This window comes from Arabidopsis thaliana, chromosome 3 (genome assembly GCF_000001735.4).
Source record: "Arabidopsis thaliana chromosome 3, partial sequence".
Taxonomy (NCBI): domain Eukaryota; kingdom Viridiplantae; phylum Streptophyta; class Magnoliopsida; order Brassicales; family Brassicaceae; genus Arabidopsis; species Arabidopsis thaliana.
The window spans coordinates 21,817,700-21,842,937 of NC_003074.8; the positions used below are offsets into that span (position 1 = coordinate 21,817,700).

Below are 25,238 nucleotides of genomic sequence, written 5' to 3' on the forward strand. Positions count from 1 at the left end.
TTCACGCCTTACTAGTTTACACGGTCGATGGACGCTTTTGTTTTTTTTGGTCCGTAAATAATTGGGTTTATTATGTAGACTATTAAACAAATATTATAATAACAGGACAAAATTTCAAAATTATTCAATAAATGAATTGATTGAATTTTTTCACTATTTTTTAATTTCTTATTTGATTCTTTAATGATTATATTCAAAATAGTAATATCCTAACTTCATATTTAAACTCCATTATGATCATGGATAGGAATGAATTTGTGAAAAGTACATAAAATAATTAAATTAGAAATATCCTAAAGAACCAAATGATATTAATCATAACAAAACAATACTTCTATACATGCAAATACTCTAATTGGAGTATGTTGTATTAAAATTTTAATATGGTAGGGAACACTATTTATAAAAGATATTGGAGAACAAAAACTTTTTATAATAATTAGCTTAGAAAAAAAATGATGAGTAATCTTCTGAATTTAGTGGGCCAATCCGACCTAATAGACAACTCATTGATTTCATCTTACGTCAGGTACAGTTCATCAAATGCGAATTATTTCTTAAATTTTAAAATAATAGCTACTTCTTTGGTTGGTTGCAAATGGGCTTCAGGAGTAGCGCGGGATAAAATGGGCCTGTAGAACATTTGATGGGCCACAATTCTCAAAAGCTTTTCTTCCTCTTTTTTTCTTTTGTTCACTGCTCTCAAAAGTCAAAAGCTTTCCTTTTGGTCTCAAAAGCTCATTATCATTAGGGTAGAAAAAAGAGTACATATAAGTGGTAAGTTGTAGTACTAGTAACATATTAAATATTAATTCTGTGAAAAGTTCTTTGATCACAGTCTTTTTTTAATAATCATTACTTGATAAATTATCTACGTGGAAAACAATACATCTTACCCCCATTTCATTTGGAGGATGTACAATGTGTCAATGTGAGACTAGCCGTTGGATGGGTCTACTCACATTCGTTGAAGAACATTAGGTACTGTTAAAACTTACAACCTTTTTCTCACCCAATGTGCATTTGCATGTGACATGCCTAGTGTTACTCTTTATCTTTTTACACACATAAGTTTCAGTGCAGATCAGATGTTTCTCTTTTTACATTTTGTCAACAAGTTTCACTTTTAGCTATCGTTTACAAAAGAAAAAGTTTCAAATATACAAGAAAAATATTAATCGGCAGTAAAATCTCTAAGTCCATTTACGGTAACCAGAGAATGGTTGTTACACTATGATCATCAAGATTAAGACCAAACAGTCACAAGAGATCTTAACCATTGATTCAATTTTGGTCAACGACTCGAACTCCCAACATAACCAAAACAGTCAGTCGTAATAAAAAGACGCCCCGGTAGGCGTATAACAGAACAACAACACCAAAAGAAAAGGGAAAAAAAAAACAGAGGAACTAATAAACGGACCATGAGCTCCACAGAGACATACGAGCCGTTATTGACACGACTCCACTCGGATTCTCAGATAACTGAACGGTCTTCGCCAGAGATAGAGGAGTTTCTCCGCCGTCGTGGATCCACAGTGACACCACGGTGGTGGCTAAAGCTGGCAGTGTGGGAGTCAAAGCTTCTATGGACACTCTCTGGAGCCTCTATAGTGGTCTCTGTTCTGAATTACATGCTCAGCTTCGTCACCGTCATGTTCACCGGTCATCTCGGTTCTCTTCAGCTCGCCGGCGCTTCCATCGCCACCGTCGGAATCCAAGGCCTAGCTTACGGTATCATGGTACGAAGGCACATTTGAGTTCATAAAGTAAAAAACAGAGTGAAGAACACGAAACAACGTCGTTTAATTCTATATTTATTGTACACTTCATATGTTGATCGGTTTCTCCTTATCGAACATTCTTGAGTTTTAAAAAGTTTTGTTAATCAAATTGACTAGTTAGGAATGGCGAGCGCGGTCCAAACAGTGTGTGGTCAAGCGTACGGAGCGAGACAGTACTCATCAATGGGAATAATCTGCCAACGAGCCATGGTCTTGCACCTTGCAGCTGCAGTCTTCCTCACGTTCCTCTACTGGTACTCGGGTCCAATCCTTAAAACAATGGGCCAATCCGTAGCCATAGCACACGAGGGTCAGATCTTTGCACGTGGAATGATTCCACAAATTTACGCATTTGCCCTCGCTTGCCCGATGCAGAGGTTTCTTCAGGCTCAGAACATAGTGAACCCTTTGGCTTACATGTCCTTAGGAGTTTTCTTGCTCCACACGTTACTCACGTGGCTGGTTACCAACGTGCTGGATTTCGGCTTGCTTGGGGCGGCTCTGATTCTCAGTTTCTCATGGTGGCTGCTAGTAGCTGTGAATGGTATGTATATCTTGATGAGCCCGAATTGTAAGGAGACATGGACAGGGTTTTCAACGAGGGCATTTAGAGGGATATGGCCTTACTTCAAGCTCACGGTAGCTTCAGCAGTTATGCTATGGTAAACATAAAGCTGTTTGATATGAGCGTTTTGAGTATATGGTTTAAAGAAAGCTGATACCAAATTTGAAATGAAATATTCTTCAGTTTGGAGATATGGTACAACCAAGGGCTAGTGATTATCTCTGGTTTACTCTCCAATCCGACAATTTCTCTAGACGCTATTTCGATTTGGTATTTTTTCACTTACTTATCAAAATACCGATGAATCTCAATGGTTTCTTGACTAGTTGAGTCATTTTGCAGCATGTATTACTTGAATTGGGATATGCAGTTCATGCTTGGTCTAAGTGCAGCAATCAGGTATTAACAAAATGATCCATTTAAATCTTCAGTCGAAATGATCCATTTGGAAGCATCATACCGTTTTTGTGTTTTTGGTCAGTGTGCGAGTGAGCAATGAGCTAGGAGCGGGAAATCCACGAGTGGCTATGTTATCAGTAGTGGTTGTCAACATCACGACTGTTCTCATCAGCTCAGTTCTCTGTGTCATCGTGCTTGTGTTCCGCGTTGGCCTTAGCAAAGCCTTCACCAGCGATGCAGAAGTTATAGCAGCCGTCTCTGACCTCTTTCCTCTTCTCGCCGTTTCCATTTTCTTAAACGGAATCCAGCCAATTCTCTCTGGTAAAATCACAAAAGAGACCCTCTTGTGAATGCTTGATTGATGCTTTGGTCTTTGTGGATTGATTTGTTTTGTTGAATTGGTAAAAAGGGGTTGCTATTGGGAGTGGGTGGCAAGCAGTGGTGGCTTATGTGAATCTTGTTACGTACTATGTCATTGGTCTTCCTATTGGCTGTGTCCTTGGCTTCAAAACCAGTCTTGGAGTTGCTGTATAATCTCTTTCTCTCTTTCTCTCTTTCTTTGTATTTATATGTATTGTATTATACATAACACTTGGGAGATTTTTCTTTACAGGGGATCTGGTGGGGGATGATTGCAGGAGTCATACTTCAAACCCTAACTTTGATTGTTCTTACACTTAAAACTAATTGGACTTCCGAGGTAAGACAGTGACAAACCTCTCTCTCTCTGTAGTCCAAAGTTCTTACCTTTGCTCTGCATCTGTTGTAGGTAGAAAATGCAGCTCAGAGAGTAAAGACTTCGGCAACTGAGAATCAAGAGATGGCTAACGCAGGTGTTTAAGATAACAGCAACAGTGACTCTGTTTTTTTTCCCCTCTTTTGGTGAAAAGAGATATAAGATGAAATAAGTAACCTTTTGATTCTTATGAAGTTATTTGAGGATTCGTTAACTACAGAGAAAAATAATGGACGACCTACTTAGTTCTCTTCTGCAAAATCTTATCCTGCGACTTTAGATGATTACAAAAACAAGACTTTTCGCAATTTTCATAACCCCACAAGTTCTTCCGTCTGTAAGCTACCATAACCCAAAGACCCTTCTTGTGGTTTATCATACAACACAGTTTCTCTTGCATCATCATCATCGTCATCTCCTTCATCCTCATCGTCACTAGATTCACTACTTATATCTTCTACCCCCTCTTCATCATCATCAGATCCATAAACTCTAGCAATAATGGTTGCTGTTTCATTTCTGATACCAGTAAGTTCCTTAGCTTCCTCTAGCTCATCTTGAGTTGAAGCCAATGATAAAAGCACATTCTTAGCTTTCTGATCAGGTGGTACCCCACAGCTCTCCATCTCTTTATACCAACCAAGAGCACTTCCGAAATTCTTGCACCTCCCAGACGCATCCATGATAGTTGTTAAGATGGTTTGATTAGCTTTGATTCCACTTAACCTCATTTTCTCATATACCTCCATCATCTTCTCAACATCGTTCGCTTTCGCATACCCTTTTATCAGTGTCCCGTAGGTGACTATATTCGGTTCAAAACCGTCTACTTTTATCCTCTTGAAGAATTTCTCAGCACCCTCCATGTCAGATGCATTCACATATGCTGATAACATAGTTGTGTACGACCAGAGGTCCGGGAAAATTCTGCGAGGGAAACATGTTAATTGCTTATCAATTTTCAAACAAGCAAACAAGATGGAAGTATTATTTACCTGTCCCGCCGCATGCTCTTAAAGACAGTCTTTGCTTGCTCCACCATCCCAGAAATAGCAAATGCATCCAGCAAAATGTTATAAGCTTTATGTGTTGGCCTGAAAGATAAAAAGACAAATAACTGTAAACACTTCAGCTAAAACAGCAAAAGAATAGACGTTTGGAAGCCAAAATACAAAATCCAAAAAACTAACCTTACACCAGCATCAAGCATCTCTTCAAAAACAGATAGAGCTTCTTCCTCTCTTCTGGCTCTTCCATATGCTTTGATAAGTAAAGCATAACTTACAACGTCGGGTTGAATATCAGATCTTTGCATCTGAAAAGTTAAACATTTTAGTTAAAAGGGTTAGATCACTACTATTACAGGCCAATACATACCCTAATGGTAATTCTAGTATATACTAATTACTTAAAAGAAAGGAATCATTCAGATCACCTGGTCATAGATCTTAGAAACTTCTTTATAACTAGTTTCGAAAGACATAAGGCTATTGTAAGTGACTGTAGACTGGGGAACTCCTTTCCCAACCATTGAAGAAAATACTTTTCGAGCTTTCTCATAGTTGCCAGCCTTCTTGTACATGTATATCATCATGTGATACATCTTTTGATCCGGCTTCAATGGAGATTTCTTCTCATCTAAAAGAGTCTCAAAAACCTCTTCAGCTTCTTTAAATTTGTCCCCCTCTACAAAAGTCTTAAGTATAATCTGATAAGTTATAGCAGAAGGCTCTGGGCCTGAAGACTGCATCCTTCGAAATATCGCTTCAGCATTGTTGCATTTGCCTCCTCTCCCATAAGATTCCATGAGAGCGGTATAAGAAATCACGTTTGGAGTCGAGCCCATCTTACTCAATACACTCAAAACCCTTTCAGCTCCGTTGAAGTTTCCTAGTTTCCCATAAGCTGTAATGAGCATCAAAAAGTCTATTTCACTGAAATTCCACCAGTTCTGGTATCTAAGCCATTCAAGAATCTGCAAATCAAAAGAAAGGAAGGAACCAAATATCAGATACAACCCGACAACTTTCCTATCAAAACTAGGAGCTTGCAATAGCCAATCTTCTAACAGTGCTGAGAGTAATCACAGTTTCTTTCATGCTGACGTAAATTCTTCAGGTATAAATAACAAAAAGCTTTCCGCAGCACCACTATTGAAATCCTCAAAAGTAGATTAAGATGACTCATCTAATTTCTCAATCAAGATTCAAGACTAAGTTCATGAAATTCTTTCCAGCCAATCTAACATGGAGATATATACTTAAAGGGTCCAATTCTTTTCAGATTCTCAATTGTATCTAAAAGTATCAAAACAGAAAAGGGAGTCATTCATTCTCCACATACCTCACTGACAAGGTTCCATTTCTTAAGCTGCTTAAATCTAACCAAAGTACCCAAAACAAGATCCCTTGGAAGACCTTGGTCACCGTCAGTTTTGTATTGCCTAAGCACCGGAACAGCAGAACCCGTCGATTCAATCTCTAGCATAAGCCCTCTCCATCTCTTCTGATCCGTCTCGTCAGCTGCATCCTTGAAAACCTCCATTTTCCTCCTCTTTTGCAGGAATTTCCTTGGAGCCAACATTCCCATACAAACAACTCTGAATCGGTTTTGGATTTTAACACCAACATTGATAATATTGTTCTGTAGTTTCCTCTGGCTGACACAAAGCAAAACACATGGACGAATTTGTAAATGAAAAACCAAAACTTTTAATAGCCTAAACGAAAAGAACATAAACCCTAGCAGTAGCTAAGCCTCAGATGATAAACCCATTTGGACACAGCTGCTAAAAAGCTTACACAATCAATTGAATTAGACGAAACCCAACACGGATTTTTGTAGAAATTTTGAAAGGCGGTCCCTTTTCCATAGAATTATCGAACCCGTCAATTGAAAACGAAAGAAAACTCAAGAACAAAAGCAAAGTCCAAAATGAAAGCTGTTCCAAAAAGGTTAAGAAGTAAAAAGTAGAAAGGAAGGAGAAAAGGAAACCTGTGATTACTTGATGGAACTGAAACAAACGGCTTGAAAATTACAGCCTGTGACATTTAAAGTTCGCAGCTTCTTCTCTGTCGCAGTAGCCGAGAGGAAGAAGAAGAAAGCTACTCTTCTCTTATCCTTTAAAAGTTAAAACTTCAAAGTGGATAATTTTTTATTTTTTCTTAATACTACTTCAAGTCTTCAATAGCATTATAAACCCTTTTTTAACTCAAAATTTAATTCAGTAATTAGAGGCGGGGTTTCATGGAAAATTGACAATGATGCCCCTCTGAGCACCTGCTATTTACACGGCCATACGACATGTTTAAGAGCAATTGCTGATTTGCTTCAATATTTAGCTGATGTGAAGAAGAAAGAAGACTCGTGTAGTCTCGAATTGTGTAAGGTAATGAACTAATGATTGCATCGATTTGTAAAGTCAGAAAGAAAGATGATCTTTTGTCTTTGATTTATATTGGTCCTTTAAGGATATGATACCAAAGAAAGGATAGGCTTTGACCATGCTGTGTAAAAGAAAGCTTCATTTGAAGTTTGCATTTGGCACTGATACTTAAACATAGTTCTTATATCAGATGGATTACATACTCCACATTGCACATTTGACTTCGACTAAAGATCTGAATCAGATTTGAAGGAAAAAAGAGTGGTATTGAATAGGCACAAGAGTTCCAACTAGTGAAATCTCATAAAATCAAATCTAACAATGTTCCCATATGGAGGTGATATAAAACACCTGAGGTTTAAATTACATACGGGAGATCAGAAGAGGGACAGAAGCAGGAGCTTCCTCTTCCATCTCATGTTCGAGCTCTCCATAGCGCTCAAGCACACGCATCCTGCAGTCTTCAGCTGCCAGCACTCCGGTTGAATAAGCACCGTGCACTGATCCCGGGTAGCTTGAGCTAGTGGCTTCCCCCGCAAAGAATAGATTATCCAATGGCACTCTCAGTCTCTCATAGAGGTCGTGAGGTTTGTTCACAATGTCATAGCTATATGATCCCAATGAATTGATGTCTGATCCCCACCTTGATACCAAATAATTTATCTGCCAACAGAAAACCCCATTAGAGCTTGTACATTGGCAAAACAATATAGCAACTCAGGTGAAAGAAAAGGTAGTTTGGAGCAGTACCGGTGAAGAGGCATCTGGAAGAATTTTCTGTAGTTGCGAAAAGGCAAAATTTGCAGCTGCTTCATCGGACTTTTTCTCGATGTCTCTAGCGAGCTGACCAGCCGGCATGTAAACAAGGACAGGATGGCTTGTGGCTTTATGCAGGTTCAAGAAATAACTGCATCCGTAGGAAGTTTCTGCAACGACTCCTAAAAACTCTACGTTTGGCCAAAAGACGTTGTCAAAATTCAATATGATCTTGTTCTCGATTCCAACACCGAGATCGTTGATAGCTTCTTGTTTCCACTGTGGAAGCTTTGGTTCGAATGTTATCATTCCTGACTTTAAGACTCCTAGAGGAAGAGCAATGACTGCAGCATCCGCAACAAACGTGTCTCCTTTCTCTGTAGTCACCTTCACACCACTGTAGCGCCTTGAAATCTTGGTAATTCTGACAAAACAAAAGTCCAATAAGGTTTTAGCTGCAGACTCGTTAAATGGTGGAAACTCCTTCGACAAATGAATCGTACCTGTGACTTAGTCGTATATCAAGACCTTTCGAGAGAGTGTTGATTACAGGGCGATACCCTCTAACCATAAGACCATGTCCACCGGGCAACAGTTCTTCCTGTGAATGTTTCAATTAACAAATCACTAAACGGGGACATACCTCAACCACTAAACCGAGGACAGACATAGAAGTTAAGTTACTAACCTGATCCCAACACTTTGCCGAGATGGTTTCAGCATCAGCAGCAAACCATCCTTCCATGCGGCACAAGTACCACTGAAGCACATTATGGGCAAGTCCCTCCAACCTATAAGTGAAAATCTAATTAAGCATGCAACAAATATAAAAGCGGATAAGTAACAAATCAACGGAATGAGTTGAGACAATATGTTTCCATACCTCAATTCAGGGTTCCTCTTAAATACAATAGAAAAGGCTTGAGCTATTGACATGTCTTCGTCCTGCTCATCCCTGACTTTACAGATCTGCATTTGTGAAACAACTGTTTAGTAAATCAAAGAGGCGCAACATCCATAAAACATAATAAAAGAGAAAGTGGACACCAAGTACACACCTCTTCCAGAATGTGCTCAAAATTTTCGCCAACTTTTGTCACCAACTCTTGAGAAACTTGGTTACCAGCCTTGTCGAACAGAGCATAACTGCAGAAAACATAATTGCGCCATGAGTTTCCAACAAAGAGAGAAGATTACTTAATATACACATTTAGAATATCCACAACGGTTGTACACACCTCTCAAGATCGTGATCATACAAAACCGAATTGTCACCGCTAGTACGATAAAGAGGTAATCCTAATCTACCAATTACTGCAGCCAAAGGATTCTCTTTACAGACACCATGCAACCTGTCACAAAACGATATTGCTTAGTTGGCATCGATGACAAAAGATCCAAACAGCAATCAGTGAAAAAGATAGGTTGAAGGAGCCATGATATTACCAAGATGCACCGAGATCAACTGGAAAACCAAATGAGTAATCAGTGTGAACTCGTCCACCAATTCTGTCACGAGACTCCAATACAACAACCTGAAAGGAAGCATCCTGAAGAGTGCGAGCGGCTGAAATTCCAGCCATACCACCTCCAATCACTATCACTGAAGGTGATCTCTTCTTCTTCATCTTCTCGTCTGTTGAGACGCAAATAGCTGAAACACCAACGCAACATATGAAACAGTTCAGGGCACAACAGAAAATAACAAAATTCGGATTCATGTAATATAACTGAATAACTTATTCATTATCAGACAAAGTATTAAGATTTCATAAAAAAAACAAAAATCATAAGAAGTAAAGATGATACCTTTACGCAGCTGACGATTAGTTTTGCCTCCGGACTCCATGATTCAACAATGAACGGAGTAATTACTCTCAAGATTATTAAAATTAGTACTACTATTACACAGCGATAAAGGATCTAACGATTTCTGCTCGAAAAGAAAGAGAGAAATCGGCAATTGAGGAGAAAAACTAAGAATTGAGATCAGAAGACTCGTATTAGTGAAGTAGCTTGCAATCGAAGGATTAAAACCTAGTTTTCTAAAAAAATTCATGCGATTTTCTCTTATCTGTTTCTTCCACAGAGATCAACGAAGATCAGATTCGAATGCGTAATTTGAAGCAAAACAATGAGAAACAAAATCAAAGAGCGATAGAAAGAGAGAGGCTCAGGAGTCGGGTCGCAGCTTTTTCTATTAATAATCGTGTTTGTTTTCAGAGTGCTGATTTGTAAGATGCTTATTGGTTGACTTAATTAATCACATTCTATACGTTTTTATTATTTTAGTAATTTTTTTCTGCTTCGCTTTAATCGGAAACCTACACGCTCGAGTATGTGATTAGGATAAACTCGCTCCTCTTGTAAGACACGTGTCACTTTAGAAGGACATAATCGGTAATTTGATTTCACCGTTAACTTGAGGAAACTAAAAATCGAGTAGGTATGGGACTCGCTAGTCGTTACGTACGAATCGTGGTGGAGTAAACCACGTTAGCGTTTTCCGTTTTTTGTATAACGTATGCGTTTTGAGCAGTAATATGGGTTAATGTTCATATTCATAGACCCAAAAAAGCCCATGATAATGTCAAATGCAGGCCTAGTCTATCCTTTTTATTTTGTTTTTCTGATGAACCTTGAGAACAAATATAAAAGTATTGACACATGTATGATCTTTAGGTTCCCAACACTTGATTGATACTATAATTCAACTGTTTAAAAATAAGTTATAAGTATGAGACTAACTTATTAGATCTCTATAATACATTTGACTTAGCTTTTATGCTTGCTTAGGCGACCAAAAATAAATAACAATCACCAACTGTAAGAAGAATAATTTCGGAGGAAAACTATATGCCAAGTCAGCCTATTTTACCCATATGAAGACTGTCGGTGGTCGCCGGTGCCGACAGTTGACTTTGCGGTCCCGCCGGAGATCCAAATCCCAACATGTCCGCTGGTTGTTGTTGCACGGTCTGCATCTAATTTAAAACATGACACGTCAGATATTAAATAAATATATTTGTCTTTCTTCAAAACGATGCCGTCTGCAACTGACCTGATTTCCCGCCGGCGGCATCTGGGGAATCCCGCCCATGTACCTAGCGAGCTGCTCCGATAAGATTTGGTTCTGTGCTTGGAGCTGCAACTGTACCGGGTTTTGACATACTAAACCGGGATGGTTCTGCGGAGCGGACCGGTTCATAACCGGGAATTGAGACAATTGCATCTGACTTTGCATAGCCATCTGATTAATGTATGGAGATGATTGTACCCCGGGAAACATCATCGGACTTGCTGCTGCTGCTGCCGCCGCCGCCATTCCACTTCCCATCCACATCACTTGGAGTTGCATTTGAAGTGATTTTAAGTAATCAATTGCTTCATCCAATATCGAAGCTTTATCTGTCTACACAAAAAAAGAAGAAGACAAAACCATATTTAAACACACCAATCAATTACAGCTTAATTAACTCAGTTTTTTTGTGATGAAAAAACTTACTCTGCTGCAGTGAGGTATGAGTTCTTGAAGAGCTTTCATTCTTTCATTGATCCGATCTCTCCTCCTCTGTAATTAATAGACAAAGATCACATCAGAATTATTATTACTGAATGGTTGATCAACTAGTCAGAAATAGTATATGTATACCCTTTCTGAGAGATTATGAACTTCAGCTGCACGGCTTCTTCGAGTAGATCCTGACCGTTGGCTCGATTTGTTACCCATGGTTTGATCATCGGTTGAGGTCAAACCTATATCTGATTGAGACACAGATTCTTGATCAGCATCCATAACATGTTTTCTTTTACGGTCAATGGTTACACTTGTTCCACTAACGGTTTCTTTGTTGTTCCTTCCATAGCTGCAACCGGAGGAGCCACCTGACGAAGTGTCAAGTCTTTCTTCGACGTTCTTGCTTCTATCACTCATAGAAACCGGAAGTGTAGTGGCCTGATGAATATTTGTTGACTGGTTGCTGCCGCAATGACTCGGTCCGACTGTTATAACCGAGGATCTAAACTTAGGAGGAGCCATGGCTTGAGCCTCATGCTTAACTGTCTCTTCGATCGTTCGTGGCTTCTCAGGACCTCCGAGGTGATCGATCGAAGAGAAGAAATGAGAGGAGAACTCGGATTCGAAAGGGTCGATGACGTCATCCGGAGGGTATTGTATCCAGGAGACGGTTTCTTGATCATCTAGAGCAGCGTAGTTAGGCTTTTGTACTGTTTCTTGGTTGTCAAGAAAAATATTGTTGGGTTTTCTTAGGGTTTCTTGTTTGTGGGTTTGGACTTGGACTGACGGTTCTCTACGAGCTTGGCTTTGTAAAACCACTTGACCATCTCTCCACAATAGCTCCACTAATTCATCTTCTGGTCTGTCCCAACATATGAATGTTTACAAACATATTTTAAACAAACAATACTTAAATAGCTATGATTAAGATGTGAAATTGGTATATAATTATGAAATACTTGAATTGGAAAATTGATATATACCTGATTGATCTTTTATTAGTGGACATGTGAAAATTATCTTCAAAATTCCAATCAGCAAACACTTGTTCCATGTCAGATCTGTAAAGACACTTAAATAAAGAATATATTACTTTTTTGTAAGTGAATAAGAAATGATTTGATTCATAATTAGTATAATGATTAACAGGAGATTTGAGGAAAAAGGATGATGAAAGCAATCAACTTAGAAAAGATTATTCGAAATCCCAACAGTTTAATGATTAGAAAATAATTAAACCAAACAACCCTCTCCAACAATCTAGGAGGAAATGATTTAATAAAGCAACTAATTCTATATATAGTAAACTCTTACTAAGGGGAAGCTATAAAAGTAATTACCAGATTTAGAAGCCTCTGAATGGATGGAAGATTTAGCTATATCAGTTTTTTTTTATTGCTTCACACGTAACAAAAATCGAGCAAGGAGGGACAAAAGAAGAACAAAAGATTCTATCTCCAAAACCTTCTCGGTTTTATCTCTCTTCTAGATAGGGAATTGTTCTGAAACTGAGGGAGTAAAGTTGAAACAGAACAGTAACACAGAGAGAGAGAGAGAGAAAGAAGAAAGAGAGGCTAAGGTTCTTCTTGCCAGGTTCAGACAGAAAGGGACAAGAGCTAGAGGAGGGAAGCAGAGAGATTATTACGGTAAGTAAGCGAGTGAGCGAGGGGGAGATAATGATTCGGTGGGGGCAATAGTACTGAAACTGATCAGGATGACCGACACGTGGCGAATTGTCAGACAACTAGTTAAAGAGTTAGTGAGACCCACCAACTCGGTTGGATTTTGTCTGTGAAGTTGAGAGAGATCTATTGCTCGATTTCTAGAGGTGGGTTTCTGATCTGTACCTTATCTGCAACACTCTTTGAGTCTTGACCAATGATTAAGGGTGTTTTTGTCAAATCATAACACCCCTCTTATGCTTCTCTTTCAGCGAATAGTATCTCTAATAATGGTAAACAAAAAACAAATTGAAGTTCTCTATTTTCTACGATGCTTCGATGAGTTTATATCATCATCTACTATATGAATATATGAACCGTTTTATAATCATCTGAATTCAATTTCATGTCAGAGTCTCATTAAAACCCGAGCGGAAATAATCTTGAGAAGTCATCATTTTTTCCCCCGGCAAATTTCCACATCGCATTTATTTCACGTGTTGACTAGTTAAAGCTACCATCGTAAGTTTTTGTGTTATTATCATTCTCTAAACAACTGCAAGTTTATACATATAACTTTTAGTTGATTGTGAATTTGGAATTTATTAATTATACACAAAATTTTGGATATTAATAACAGTTTTGAACCTAAATATGCAATCACAAATTCACAATGTCGTAATAAACCGTGGACCGTTGTGACTTGTTTGTCATGGACCACAGACAAACAATGGTCCACCAAAATTATGATCACATTAATTTCCGATCCTTATCACAATAATTTAACAGTAGATCAGTTTCTAACCCTTATCACATCAATCTTATCGTTTAATGTGCATAACCCCTACCGATCTAATGATAAACAAACATATTATTAGTATGATAAATTCATGAATATATTACATTGCAACTTACAAGTAGACAGACAGACATATATAGTGGGTGCATTTGTGAAGAAAGCATCCACCGAAAGGAGACATTTCCCTTTAAAAGTCTTTGGCCCTCATTTGCTTTTTCCACGAAAGAGACGAGGTCGTAATAGCGTCCATTCAAGGCTATAGAAGGCCATGAGCCAAGTAACTCAGTTTTTGTTTCCAGCCATAGAAATAGTAATTTAGTGCAAAATATGGAATTTAAATATGAGTAGTTTAGTGAAAATTGCTGAATAATAACACTTTTTCTTCCGTATGCAAGTTTTTTTTTTTTTTGATAAATTATTTTGTATGCAAGTTGCTATTTGCTAGTTGGATGAATTAAGTTGATAGATAGATTCGTTCGTCGTGGACGATACATGTAAAACGTTGTTATCCCAATCAAGCAAAGAGGAACACGGTTACACAGATGCCAGCCATAAATCATAAAACCCCAAAACCCTTCGATTGCTATTTTATTTTTCTTATAATTTTTGTTTGCATTTGACTCAAATGATGTCGTTGTATTTGAATTTATAACTCATGTCGACATATAAGTCGTCGCCTAGTTGGATAATTAATTCCATCATCTTCTAAACCGATATATGAATTAATTCTATGCATATACATTAGATTTCGACGAAGGAACGAATCTATCAATCATCATTGATTAAGGAACCATATACATACATTAAATATTTATGAATATGCATATTCATAGGATGAAGATAACATCACATTAAATAGAATGACATTAGCAAATTGAATTTATCAGAAAAGGCCCAAAAGTTTTAAGTCATGTCATATAACAGATATTGTACTGTGTTGTGGAGATGCGTTATTGGGCCTAAGATACGGCCCAGTTTAGTCCGAAAAATACAAATTTATCAGAGAAAAGGGCCGAACAAAACGTCAAAACCCTAACTCTATAAGAGACCGTTCTGAAACATTCAGGCGGCGGTGGCGGCGATGGAAGTAGACGGATGGTGGTAGGAATGAAAGGCTAGAAGCGGCGGAGAAGTATGTGGATAAGAAATAACAAAAACTGAGGGGATCATGAAGTTCTTCGTTATATTATAGTTTTCAATCTGAATTTCAATTCCGCCGCTCGCCTTTTTCCTCTCCGCCTTTTCCGTCTCTCCGATCTGCTCCCGCCGCCGACCTTGTGATGATTATAGCTCTGAAGGTCCATACAAGGATATTCAAATCTCACTTCTTGTAGAATAGAAATTTCGAAAGTTATTATTGAATAGAAGAACTTTTATTAGTCAAGATTGCAAAATATTTTTATATTCTTTGTGCACTCCTGAAATACACATTCACGAATTTATAGATCCATTTGTTAGCTTAATTAAACTCTAAAGTTCAATGTCTTTTTTTCTTTGGTGAGTTTGTCTGGGAAGTAAAAAAAAAAGTTTTGATCAGACACTCAAATTTTGAGTATCATTCTTTAACATTCAGAATATCAATTTTGAGTATCATTTACAAAGACCAGACACTAAAATGTTAAGTCCAGCTAAGTATCATTCTTCAACGTTAATTAAAGTTTTATCACATCCCTTGAATAATTTGAGTCTCTACAGAAAGTTTTTGAAGAGCATATTATTATTAGCAGCAGTGTAACTTGGGACGGCCCACAGGACAAGCTCAAGATACTTCCAATTTTGAAAGCAAAAGTGGAACCAAAACACTTTATATGCTTAGAATTTGGTCTATTAGAAATAATTTTTTCTTGTTGAATTATTGAATAAAAGAACTTTTATTAATCAAAAAGTAATTCATCTTTAACAAGTAAAAATTAAGAATGACTGCATTTTACTGAAGGAAAGGACATACGAATGCTAAGACGACCTTAAAATCTCCCAAAAGTAAAAGTAACAAAAAAAAAACTAGACCACATCAACGGAAACAGTGGGTTGATCAGCTTCTACGTCTTTGGATTTCTTGAAGAACAATCTAGCCCATCTCTTCTTAAACTGTAAAATTTCCATCACAACCGCAAACGCTGCAATGCAACAGATTATGGTAGTATAGGCGATTTTCCAGATGCTTCCGGGTTGTAAAATAGACAAGCCTTTGTAGATATTGTATATGCTTAGTACAATCACTATGTATCCCATAGTATGATGATACCAGTTCCAGTATTTTCTGTATTTATGATCCTTGTTCGGTCTTGCTTTGAGCGAAAGTATCTGCAAAAACCCTAAAGCAAACAGAAGTAATCCTATCACGGTATGCAGTGTAGTCCTCATCCCGGTATGTCTCGCCATGTAGATTGCTGTTCCTAATCCTCCGATCAAACCGGAAAAATAACCCGTGGTTTGACAAACAACGTGTATATAGAACCATGTGGGATCTAATACCTCGTAATTCTTCATATATCTTGCAGCCATAACTCCGATGGGCATGAGAATCCCCCAGCTCAATGCATTCACTATTGCATGGATTTGTTTTACCAACAACATGTTTCTGTTAACTGATTTTGTGGTTGTGACTTGTCCGGAAAGCAAATCCAAAGAAGCCATGGATTTGAGATTATCACCACTCATTGCGTGCATTCCAAGTCTATCTCCTTCCTTCAACGGACCGTCTTGCCATAAGTGATTAACGACGGTTGTGTTAGGAGGCAAGACTAAAGTTGCAAATATCATCATCTCTCCATTAGAATACTCAGCGGATACTTGTGTTACACGAAGGCTAAGAGGAGACTCTTGAAGCATAGGAGAGTAGCTATTAATGGAGGAAGTATAAGCACGCATGACACCAGAAGTTGAGTTTCGATAAGCCACGAGTGCTTGAGCTCCCACCATGCCTTTGCTTGTCGGGTTTATAGCCCACGATATCCAACTAGAAGACTCAAGATTGGAGTGATGGTATGCAATTTCAAGAACTCCGGTTTCTTGAGCATAATTAAAGTGTAGATAAGAGTTTAACACCAAAAGATCCGTGCAAGAGCGAAAGCTTTTTCCGTTGTTGAAGCTGTAAGATTCACATCTAGATCTAGCATGAAGTCCTTGTTCTGTTGCTGCTGTCGTAAAAGATGGAATCAACATGAACAGACAACACAAAACGACTAACGTGGCTCTCGAAGACAAGGACATGATAATAATTATGATTGTGGCTTTTCTCGGAGAACACTAGGGTTTACGATTTTGGAAGAAGAGATTTATGATTTCTGGTGCTAGAAGCTGAGTAGTTTCGCATATTTATAGCGAGTTATATTCACTTCCTAAGACTTAGGACTGTATTTCCATAATTTGATATTGTTTACTTTTTTTTGACCCTTAAGTATATCAACAACAAAAAAAAAAATGTGTACATATATCTATATTAATCCAAAAAATAATCTTTTCACATCTTTACTATATCTAATACGATCTCTTTCAAATTTGGAAAAACCTTTTCTTTATGACTTTATTGCTTTTTAAAAAAAACTTTTAAGTTTTGTTAGTAGCAAAATTTTAAGGAAATTATCAATTACATTATTCGGAATGCTAGCTATTTGTATTTCTTTTCTAAAACATGTGATTAAAATATGTATAAAAGAAACCGACACTCTAAATTTTTAAATTTAAATTTCCATAAGATAATCATTAAAAATAAAATAAAAAATACAACATTAATCTCTTCAAATCAAATTACTTATTCAAGTTAATCTATGAAAATATTTATAGTTTCTAAAAATTATCTAGGTTACGTGAATGTATTATGGATTATTTGAAGTGCATTAAGCGTAGGAAAGCGATGATGCATAATAGTGTCGCAATGTATAATACATAGGTTAGTTGATGTAAAATCTAATCATTTTACTATTTGTTTGTTTACTTGGAATAGTGTCGCAATGGAAAAGTATAAACCTTATCTTCCCGGTCAACTTCTAACGTTATACGTTTTCGGGTGACAAAAAAAGCCTTAAGGTTTTCCGGGATGTTGATTAGTTAGATGGTTATAATTCAGATTAAGGTTTAGATTTTTTAAAAAACGTTAATTTGGTTGGTCATGGTCAAACAGCTTAAGAGAAAACGTAAGGACTTGTCCCTTACCGTCATTTATACAAAACTCTTCTTATTTTAAAATTGTTCTCAAATTGAATAGTATGGTTATAACCGGTCAACTTTAACGACTCTGCCTTTAGTAATTAGTTAATAATACACACTAAGGTGTTATTTATTGGGTCCATTTTCATTATGCGTTCTTTGAATCTTATAGTAATGTATTGTGACGATGTTTATTTTATTCTAGCATGCGTCATTTAAAGGTGATCGAAAGTTGTATTGGTTAAAGACTTTTTTTCAAAGATCTCATTCTTGGTTTGGCGGTCAAACTACTATAGTTTTCTCTCTTTTATTTTGTGCAAATATTTTTCTCATATTTCTTCATCAATACTCAATAGATTAAAGCCTAGATACCACCACTTAAGTGTTTGTGTCTTAGTATCCAAATCAAATTCTGTTTTTGTTAAGCAGTTTAATTGATGATGATGAATTGTAGTTGTTATATTTTTTTTCTTTTCCAATCACTTTACTACGAGTGAATTTTGTTTGTCTTTTAGAGATTAAATGTTGACAAAGAAAGATCAAAACGTTTATCGCAAAATGATCACGTTTGCTTACAATCGCGCCAAACAGAAAAATTCACCAACCACATTTTGTATCTATGTAATCTCATTGACCGTAGCATTTATGCCTCGATAATTCAAAGTTACATAATATTCTCAAAAATATAATTTCATGAACTTGAATATTATGAAAAAATTTAAAATCTACATTTCAAATAGAAGACCATAAAAGTTCAAATATGCATTAGAGAGATCTTTTTTCTTTTATAGTTTCTCTGCCACTACTAAATTTTCAATTGATCTAAGATATAAAACTATATCGTAATTGACTTAAGTATTAACTTTTTAAACATTTATGTTGTTAGTGTAATTCAACCTAATTTTCATTTAAAAAGTACTTGGCAGCTAACTATAACTGTTTATGTTCTTCTTGTTCTCTTAATCCCTTTAAAATATGATGAAGAAATCAAGTTTTAGGACAGAAGAAACGGTAAAAGAAACGAAGTAGATATGAAACCGCGTGAAGAAGAAGATGACTTTAGTCAACAAATATCAGCTATTTTTTTATTTCTCTCTTTTTCAGTAATCTGACTTCACCAAGATCTCTACTCTGTTCTTTCCTCTTCTTCTTCTTCTTCTTCTTCTTCCCTCTCTCTAAGCTTTCTTAATTCTCCTCTATTCCTTCAGAAATCAAAATCTTAACAGTCGAAACTAATTAAATCTTTCCGAAGTAAAGACAACTTCTGCTTCTGATTCTGTCACTTTTAGTTAACTTTTCTTTCCCGGCGACTCAAAGCTTAATTGTCGCCGGCGATTTTTTGTTCTCAAGCATTGATCCTAATGTTTTCCAAGTACAGTTTCATTCTTTGTCTTATTTTCTTCTTCGTCACAGCATTTTCCGGCGACTCCAGAGCTCTTGCTGGAAACAATGAGCAGAAGAACATCTCTGGCTTTTCTGGGATTGACTTTCCAAATCCAATGCGTTTCGGTTCTGCTTCTTCTTCCACAAGCAACGATTGCGGCTTCTCTTCCCCTGAGAAAGAACCCACCAAGGAACGGACCGGAGAAAACAAGACGGTGAAGTTTCACTTAAAGCGCCGGGAGACTACGACTACAGAGAAGGCAACAACAAATTCAGTTCTTGAGCTTCAAATCCGAGATCTCACAAGAATTCAGACGCTTCACAAAAGAGTTTTGGAGAAGAACAACCAAAACACTGTTTCGCAGAAGCAGAAGAAGAATGATAAAGAAGTTGTTACCACTACTCCGGTGGCTTCTTCCGTGGAGGAGCAGGCTGGTCAATTGGTGGCAACACTTGAGTCTGGTATGACTCTCGGTTCTGGCGAGTACTTCATGGACGTGTTGGTTGGTTCGCCACCAAAACACTTCTCCTTGATTCTTGATACAGGGAGTGACTTAAACTGGATTCAATGCTTGCCTTGCTACGACTGTTTCCAGCAAAACGGTGCGTTTTATGACCCTAAAGCCTCTGCTTCTTACAAGAACATAACTTGCAATGACCAAAGATGCAACCTAGTCTCATCACCTGACCCTCCAATGCCCTGCAAATCAGATAACCAATCATGCCCTTACTACTACTGGTATGGGGATAGCTCCAACACTACCGGAGATTTTGCAGTAGAGACTTTCACGGTTAACCTCACGACAAATGGAGGGAGCTCGGAGTTGTATAATGTTGAAAATATGATGTTCGGTTGCGGTCATTGGAACCGAGGTCTCTTCCATGGTGCTGCAGGCTTGCTTGGTTTAGGAAGAGGCCCGCTTTCGTTTTCCTCTCAGCTTCAGTCTCTTTATGGTCATTCCTTCTCTTATTGCCTTGTCGACAGAAACAGCGATACCAACGTTAGTAGCAAACTGATTTTCGGAGAAGACAAGGATTTGTTAAGTCACCCGAATCTGAACTTCACTTCTTTTGTCGCTGGGAAAGAAAACCTCGTCGACACATTTTACTACGTACAAATCAAATCCATTCTAGTCGCGGGAGAAGTTCTAAACATACCTGAAGAAACATGGAATATCTCATCAGATGGAGCTGGAGGGACGATCATTGATTCAGGTACAACCTTAAGTTACTTCGCAGAACCTGCATATGAATTCATCAAGAACAAGATTGCTGAGAAAGCTAAAGGGAAGTATCCGGTCTATAGAGATTTTCCAATCCTAGATCCTTGCTTCAACGTCTCTGGCATTCATAACGTTCAGCTGCCAGAGCTTGGGATTGCTTTTGCAGATGGCGCTGTTTGGAACTTCCCGACAGAGAATTCTTTCATATGGTTGAATGAGGATTTGGTTTGCTTGGCAATGCTAGGAACTCCCAAATCAGCATTTTCAATCATTGGAAACTACCAGCAGCAGAATTTTCATATACTCTATGATACAAAGAGGTCTAGGCTCGGGTATGCACCTACAAAGTGTGCAGATATATAATCTTTCTTGTCGATTTTTAAGTCCATCAAAGCAACTGAACACACAATAAGAACAGATTCATTTTTTTCCCTTTAGATTTTTTCATTCTTTAGGATATTCCTTCAAACATGTAATGTATTTGCTGTAGAACAAAGATCATACCAAACTAATGTACTTATTCAAATTCATTTCTGAATACAAAGTGATTTAATTTTGCTTGCTACATGCATTTTCTCAAACTCTATAGTCTACCATCAATGACAAGTAAATTTGTAGTCACTGGAATTGTCAAAGTTTGATTAGTAATCCCTGAATTGTTTGTGAGTTTAGGACTCACTTTGGTAAGGTTTTAAGGCAAAGGAGTTGTCAAATCATCGTCTTTGTTGATCCAATTTGAAAGAAATGCAGAAAATCTAGAGAAATTGGAAACTAAAGAAGCTTGAGTCTATTGCAGAACACAAACTATACAAAAGAAATCGGATTATGTACCTGAGCATGGTCGGAGAAGAGAGTTGCAGAAAAGAGGTGTCTCTGTTTTGCAAAAATAACTCGTTTAGTTCTGATTTTTACAAAAAACCCTCATTTTACATCTTCTAACAATAATTAATAATTAATTTTAGTTAAAGAGATATTGATTACTTAATAATTCTTTTAAGCCAAGAGTAATTAATTAATTAATTTATGGCAGTAATTGTTGTATATTCTAGTGTGCCGTACCACTTGTAGCAATTAAATTTAGTAGATAGTATATTGTGTTGTCCAGGAAATATATAAATATAAAAAATAATTTTTATTTTTGTCTCTCAGACCAGACCCAACCCATCTCCTACAACCATCTGTCTCGGTGGTGTTCTTTGATCCTCTCTCTCTTACAAACCTAAAATCTAGGCATTCGATCTCTTGGGGAGGATCGAGAAGAAAAGAGCGGATTCACGATGAAGATCTTAGCGACTCTTTTCGAATCAACCAAGGATAAATGCTATGCTCCTAGCTTCATCGCCGTCAATCTCTGTTTGGCTTTTATCGATGCCGCTCTTGCTTTCATCGCATTCCTTCAGGTTCTGATTCTTGGTTCTTCTGATTTCCTGAAAGAAAAAGAAAAAATCAGTCTTGATTTGTGAATGCTAGATTGTGTGTGACCGTTAAGGCCTGTTCGGACAGGTGAAGCATTGTGCTTATTGATTAAACGAGATGTGAGATTATTGATTCTTGATGTTGAATTTAATGAATTGGTTGATTTCAGTCTTTAGAGTTGTGTGTCTGTTGTTCATGTGGTTGACCATTAAGTTTAAAGGTCAACTCTATGAATAACTCACGGAGCTGAAGTGTGTTTGTGTAGAATGAGAGATTTGGATTCAGGGAATCTGAATATGATATGAATTATTAGCATTAGAAAGTAGAATCTTTTTTTCTTTTTTAAGTGCTATGTGTGTAGATTAAGATGTTCTTTTCAAAGGTTCCTATGTAGTTTTAGACGGTGAAGTAATAAAAAAAAAGTCTTATTCTCTTCTTTTTTTGTGGGGTTTGGCTTATAAGATTTATCTTGGCTGCCTACTTCTTTCAGTTATCTCGATTTCACAGGCGGAATAAACAAGTTGGATGGACTCGGCAAAAAGTATTTCTTCTCATCCCAACCAATTTAGGCTCTATGTTATTGTTATATGGTTACAGTTATTGTTACTTTTCATGGCGTGTATCTGACACATCCATCATGAAAATTGCAGGTACTTCATCTTATGATTGCTTCTTCAAACACTGGTAAATCCTCAGTCATTTGTTGTTCAGGAACAATTATAATTGGGGGAAGTTTTAGCCAGTGAGTAAGGTCTCTATTCGTATATATTGGCAGGTTCTGTTATTTATTTCGTGGCTGCGGTTATAGCGACTTGCACAAGGTGGCATCATTGGTCCAACGCATTAGGTTTTCTACTCATGGGTAAATATTTCATTCCTTTGTGAAGGTTTGTGTATGTTTTTCATTGATTTGTCTTATAGTTAATTCCCTGATGAATCAAATTGTACTTGCAGCCTTTCCCAAAATTCTGTTTCTGGCAACTTTTCTCCTGCTTCTCTCTTTCTGGTATGTATATTCTCAATACTCTGATCATATTGTGTTGTCCCTGATTATTTTATCTTAATAATGATCTGAGATAAGACAATGATGCTTCTTCATGTTATAGGGTAGATGTTTGCCATCAGGGAAATGGAGAGGAGGATGATGATGATGATGAAGAAAATAGCATCCAACAAGTGTTGCTTGAAAAAAGCAAGAGCAAGCCAGGTTCTTCGAATGCAAGTGATCGTAGAAAGTGTTGCTCTTTCCATGGTATTCATGTTGGAACCCGGCAGAAGTTTGTTGTTGCGGTATGGGATACTTTCAGTTTTGTGCATTAACCTCTAGCCAAGTCATTTCTATGATCTTTATAAAAATGTTTATCTTTTTTGCTAGGCAATTATTCTTGTGTTCATCTTAATGATATCATTTGCAATCCTTATCTGGATCGCTTCCGGAAAGAATCCTATGAATTCTTCATTATTGGCTGAGGTATGTGGTATTCCTCTGCACATTGATATTTCCTCTTTCACTAAGTTCTTAAGCTCGAGAAATAGAAGACTTTTGTCTATATTTTTTCTGGTTTTATGATAAACTCACTTCCTTATATAGGTGTATGTCGATATTTTTGCTGCAATAATCCTAATCACTGGAGGAGGAATCTGCTTCTATGGTAAGTGATTTCTTAAGTTCTTTTCTGGTTTCAGCTATTCATATTTTTCTTCTAGCAATTCGTGAGATGTTTTGGTCAGTGGTTTACTGGCTTATTGCTATGATTGAACAGCGTATATTCACAAACTCTTTTATGTTCTTTAGGCCTGCGTCTGCTCTTTAATCTAAGAAAGGTGCGGTCTGAACAAGTTTCATCAGAGATGCGAAAGGTAACTAATGATTCTTTGGCTCAACAAGCTTTTCTTTCTTTGCACATGTCAGTCGAATCCTTACCCTGAAAGTACATTTTAACCATTTATAGGTATCGGGTCTAGCAGGAGTCTCAGTTGTTTGCTTCACTGTTAGCTCTTTAATCGCTCTTCTCACACACATTCCAGTAAGTCATTATCACTCAAAAAAGTATGTCTGTAAACCGAAACCTAACATTCGTCGATACATTTAACCAAAACCAATCTTTGATCTCAGCTCTTTTATCATTGGAACCCAAGCAAATTACACGGCATCAAAGCATTGGTTCTTCTGATCATATACTATTTCATAGGTGAAGATTTTTTTCTTTCGTTTTGTTGTTTTGAAGACCTTCAAATGCAGGGTTACTGATAAGAACGCTTTTTAAAGGTTCCACCGTCCCATTGGCTTTCGTTTTATGGGTTTTGCGGGAGTTACCCCCTCAAAACATTGTGAGTAGGCAAGAAGACACCAGAAGGATTACTTATGTCAACTATGAAACTGTTCCAAGGCAACCTCAAGGTCCTCAACAAGACTGGGCCTCCGCCACAGTGTCGAAAAATCAGGTATACAATTCTCTTGATGAACATCTAAATTAGGAAGTCATGTCTGACACATACAAGGAGTTTTATAGTAAGCTGTAAATGCATGCATCAGATAAACTAGGGGTGGGAATATAAACCGAAGCAAACCACAATATTTATAGCTAACTAACTCTATTTAGATAAGAAAAACTCAAACCGTATGCTCACTTTTAAGATAAACGCAATGTTGAGAGCATTCGAGAAAGGTTTGAACGAATTGCGGTCTGAACATGAATACATAGTTGAAACACTACGAAAAATCCTCAAATGAGAAAGAAGTTTTCATTCTATTAGTGACTTCTGAGGTTATTTCAGAGTTTCCTTTTTATCGACCATAGATTGTTTAGGGAGGTCACTTAACAGTTTTTGGTTCGGAAACGACGGCGCAGGTGTCTAAAGCAAGTCCTATATGAACCAAACAATCATCATAATCATTGACCTGAAGCAAACATCCGCCAATCTTCTTTTGTAGTTACCGGGAAAAAGCCTCGTGGGATTGCAGAATGGTTCTTAGGCCCAATGTGGTGTGTTGTGGTGGAGTGAATGAAAGTGGAAACAAGCTCGTTTTCTTCTCTCTGAGTCGCCTTGGAATACAAAAATTTGTTTATAAGATAGAAATGGAGGTTTGAATCTGAGAAAGCTGTCTGTAAATATTAACTTTTGATTGCAATTTATAGTTTAGCATCATGTGTTGGGGGGACTTGTGGATGGATATAAAATGTGTTCCAAGGAAGATATAATTTTGTCTTCCTTTCTAAACAGCGTCGTTTAAGCTGCTTTGTTATCATTTACATATACGACGACGCATCATTCTGGTTTTAAAGATGGCATATTACGTTTGAGATTAAACGCCACCGTTTTCGAAAGATAGCACGGGCATTATACGATGTCGTATTGCTTCCTCTTTCGAAAATTTGTTAGCGCGATTTTGTTAAACTTTTAGCGCCATTTTTTTTCACATTAAAAATTTGAGACCCCGAAACGGTATCGTTTGTTGGATGT

General features: G+C 37.3%; 7 protein-coding genes and 3 long non-coding RNA genes across 19 annotated transcripts, besides 1 other annotated feature; 6 read left to right on the plus strand and 4 right to left on the minus strand.

The window, feature by feature from the left end:
• Positions 1–1,340: 1,340 nt before the first annotated feature.
• Positions 1,341–3,741, plus strand: TT12 (MATE efflux family protein; the record flags this gene model as incomplete). Of its 2 annotated transcripts, NM_115765.4 has the most annotated exons (8): positions 1,341–1,742; positions 1,902–2,446; positions 2,533–2,619; positions 2,692–2,748; positions 2,831–3,069; positions 3,158–3,276; positions 3,362–3,448; positions 3,518–3,741. In NM_115765.4, the coding sequence occupies exons 1-8, from the start codon at positions 1,425–1,427 to the stop codon at positions 3,587–3,589; spliced, it is 1,524 nt and encodes a 507-aa protein (NP_191462.1). In that variant the 5' UTR covers positions 1,341–1,424. The 2 variants fall into 2 exon arrangements, with proteins under 2 accessions (NP_191462.1, NP_001325700.1); NM_001339948.1 differs by lacking the exons at positions 3,158–3,276; positions 3,362–3,448; positions 3,518–3,741 and having other exon boundaries at positions 1,372–1,742; positions 2,831–3,098.
• On the minus strand, positions 3,650–6,726 carry AT3G59040 (Tetratricopeptide repeat (TPR)-like superfamily protein). Of its 2 annotated transcripts, NM_115766.4 has the most exons (6): positions 6,479–6,726; positions 5,828–6,143; positions 4,920–5,459; positions 4,675–4,799; positions 4,480–4,578; positions 3,650–4,411 (listed from the first exon to the last, which is right to left on the minus strand). In NM_115766.4, exons 1-6 carry the CDS (start codon positions 6,532–6,534, stop codon positions 3,796–3,798), a joined length of 1,752 nt encoding a protein of 583 aa, NP_191463.2. In that variant the 5' UTR covers positions 6,535–6,726; the 3' UTR covers positions 3,650–3,795. The 2 variants fall into 2 exon arrangements, with proteins under 2 accessions (NP_191463.2, NP_974457.1); NM_202728.1 differs by having other exon boundaries at positions 5,828–6,613.
• Positions 6,123–6,502, plus strand: AT3G09175. The gene has a single exon (NR_141514.1). It is a non-coding gene; the product is annotated as an other RNA (long non-coding RNA).
• A 270-nt stretch (positions 6,727–6,996) lies between the features above and the next one.
• PAO3 (polyamine oxidase 3) lies at positions 6,997–9,810 on the minus strand. Its single transcript, NM_115767.3, has 9 exons — positions 9,435–9,810; positions 9,072–9,279; positions 8,864–8,977; positions 8,684–8,771; positions 8,509–8,594; positions 8,314–8,416; positions 8,129–8,226; positions 7,620–8,049; positions 6,997–7,532 (listed from the first exon to the last, which is right to left on the minus strand). The coding sequence occupies exons 1-9, from the start codon at positions 9,472–9,474 to the stop codon at positions 7,233–7,235; spliced, it is 1,467 nt and encodes a 488-aa protein (NP_191464.1). The 5' UTR covers positions 9,475–9,810; the 3' UTR covers positions 6,997–7,232.
• Positions 9,478–9,684: a sequence feature (AT3G59050.uORF1).
• A 395-nt stretch (positions 9,811–10,205) lies between the features above and the next one.
• Positions 10,206–13,138, minus strand: PIL6 (phytochrome interacting factor 3-like 6). Of its 4 annotated transcripts, none has more exons than NM_115768.5 (6): positions 12,483–13,138; positions 12,126–12,203; positions 11,278–12,004; positions 11,131–11,196; positions 10,687–11,037; positions 10,206–10,609 (listed from the first exon to the last, which is right to left on the minus strand). In NM_115768.5, exons 2-6 carry the CDS (start codon positions 12,194–12,196, stop codon positions 10,490–10,492), a joined length of 1,335 nt encoding a protein of 444 aa, NP_191465.3. In that variant the 5' UTR covers positions 12,197–12,203; positions 12,483–13,138; the 3' UTR covers positions 10,206–10,489. The 4 variants fall into 4 exon arrangements, with proteins under 4 accessions (NP_191465.3, NP_001030890.1, NP_001030889.1 ...); NM_001035813.2 differs by having other exon boundaries at positions 10,279–10,609; positions 12,126–12,214; positions 12,483–12,931; NM_180690.2 differs by having other exon boundaries at positions 10,306–10,603; positions 12,483–12,808.
• Positions 13,139–13,557: 419 nt separating this feature from the next.
• AT3G09185 lies at positions 13,558–13,814 on the plus strand. Its single transcript, NR_141515.1, has one exon. It is a non-coding gene; the product is annotated as an other RNA (long non-coding RNA).
• Positions 13,815–14,492: 678 nt separating this feature from the next.
• Positions 14,493–15,342, plus strand: AT3G59068. The gene has a single exon (NR_141702.1). It is a non-coding gene; the product is annotated as an other RNA (long non-coding RNA).
• On the minus strand, positions 14,665–16,815 carry AT3G59070 (Cytochrome b561/ferric reductase transmembrane with DOMON related domain-containing protein; the record flags this gene model as incomplete). The annotated part of the gene is made up of 2 exons (NM_115769.1): positions 14,665–14,859; positions 15,610–16,815. 2 exons carry the CDS (start codon positions 16,813–16,815, stop codon positions 14,665–14,667), a joined length of 1,401 nt encoding a protein of 466 aa, NP_191466.1.
• Positions 16,816–18,706: 1,891 nt separating this feature from the next.
• Positions 18,707–20,921, plus strand: AT3G59080 (Eukaryotic aspartyl protease family protein). 2 transcript variants are annotated; one of them, NM_001035814.1, is made up of 2 exons: positions 18,880–19,737; positions 19,846–20,921. In NM_001035814.1, exons 1-2 carry the CDS (start codon positions 19,113–19,115, stop codon positions 20,718–20,720), a joined length of 1,500 nt encoding a protein of 499 aa, NP_001030891.1. In that variant the 5' UTR covers positions 18,880–19,112; the 3' UTR covers positions 20,721–20,921. The 2 variants fall into 2 exon arrangements, with proteins under 2 accessions (NP_191467.1, NP_001030891.1); NM_115770.3 differs by having other exon boundaries at positions 18,707–20,921.
• Positions 20,922–21,443: 522 nt separating this feature from the next.
• Cand3 (tobamovirus multiplication protein) lies at positions 21,444–25,082 on the plus strand. 4 transcript variants are annotated; one of them, NM_180388.3, is made up of 13 exons: positions 21,444–21,757; positions 22,264–22,314; positions 22,424–22,457; positions 22,549–22,635; positions 22,728–22,779; positions 22,880–23,063; positions 23,149–23,244; positions 23,365–23,425; positions 23,569–23,633; positions 23,726–23,800; positions 23,890–23,965; positions 24,043–24,218; positions 24,626–25,082. In NM_180388.3, the coding sequence occupies exons 1-13, from the start codon at positions 21,635–21,637 to the stop codon at positions 24,647–24,649; spliced, it is 1,104 nt and encodes a 367-aa protein (NP_850719.1). In that variant the 5' UTR covers positions 21,444–21,634; the 3' UTR covers positions 24,650–25,082. The 4 variants fall into 4 exon arrangements, with proteins under 4 accessions (NP_850719.1, NP_567077.1, NP_001325460.1 ...); NM_115771.4 differs by having other exon boundaries at positions 21,486–21,757; positions 24,709–25,064; NM_001035815.1 differs by having other exon boundaries at positions 21,499–21,757; positions 22,236–22,314; positions 24,626–25,056.
• The last annotated feature ends 156 nt before the right edge of the window (positions 25,083–25,238 follow it).

Excerpts from the sequence above, each read along its gene's own strand:
- AT3G59040 (NM_202728.1), bottom strand. The coding sequence starts at position 6,220 with ATGTTCTTTTCGTTTAGGCTATTAAAAGTTTTGGTTTTTCATTTACAA. Across the intron at positions 4,800-4,919 it reads TTTCTAAGATCTATGACCAG|ATGCAAAGATCTGATATTCA; the intron begins GTGATCTGAATG and ends TTAACTTTTCAG. Across the intron at positions 4,412-4,479 it reads AAGAGCATGCGGCGGGACAG|AATTTTCCCGGACCTCTGGT; the intron begins GTAAATAATACT and ends TTTCCCTCGCAG.
- PAO3 (NM_115767.3), bottom strand. The coding sequence starts at position 9,474 with ATGGAGTCCGGAGGCAAAACTAATCGTCAGCTGCGTAAAG. Across the intron at positions 8,595-8,683 it reads TTGAGCACATTCTGGAAGAG|ATCTGTAAAGTCAGGGATGA; the intron begins GTGTGTACTTGG and ends TCACAAATGCAG. Across the intron at positions 7,533-7,619 it reads TTCCAGATGCCTCTTCACCG|ATAAATTATTTGGTATCAAG; the intron begins GTACTGCTCCAA and ends TTCTGTTGGCAG.
- PIL6 (NM_115768.5), bottom strand. The coding sequence starts at position 12,196 with ATGGAACAAGTGTTTGCTGATTGGAATTTTGAAGATAATTTTCACATG. Across the intron at positions 11,038-11,130 it reads TCATACCTCACTGCAGCAGA|ACAGATAAAGCTTCGATATT; the intron begins GTAAGTTTTTTC and ends TTTTTTGTGTAG. Across the intron at positions 10,610-10,686 it reads TGCCGCCGGCGGGAAATCAG|ATGCAGACCGTGCAACAACA; the intron begins GTCAGTTGCAGA and ends GTTTTAAATTAG.
- AT3G59080 (NM_115770.3), top strand. The coding sequence starts at position 19,113 with ATGTTTTCCAAGTACAGTTTCATTCTTTGTCTTATTTTCTTCTTCGTC.
- Cand3 (NM_115771.4), top strand. The coding sequence starts at position 21,635 with ATGAAGATCTTAGCGACTCTTTTCGAATCAACCAAGGATAAATGCTAT. Across the intron at positions 22,458-22,548 it reads GATTGCTTCTTCAAACACTG|GTTCTGTTATTTATTTCGTG; the intron begins GTAAATCCTCAG and ends ATATATTGGCAG. Across the intron at positions 23,426-23,568 it reads AGGAGGAATCTGCTTCTATG|GCCTGCGTCTGCTCTTTAAT; the intron begins GTAAGTGATTTC and ends TATGTTCTTTAG.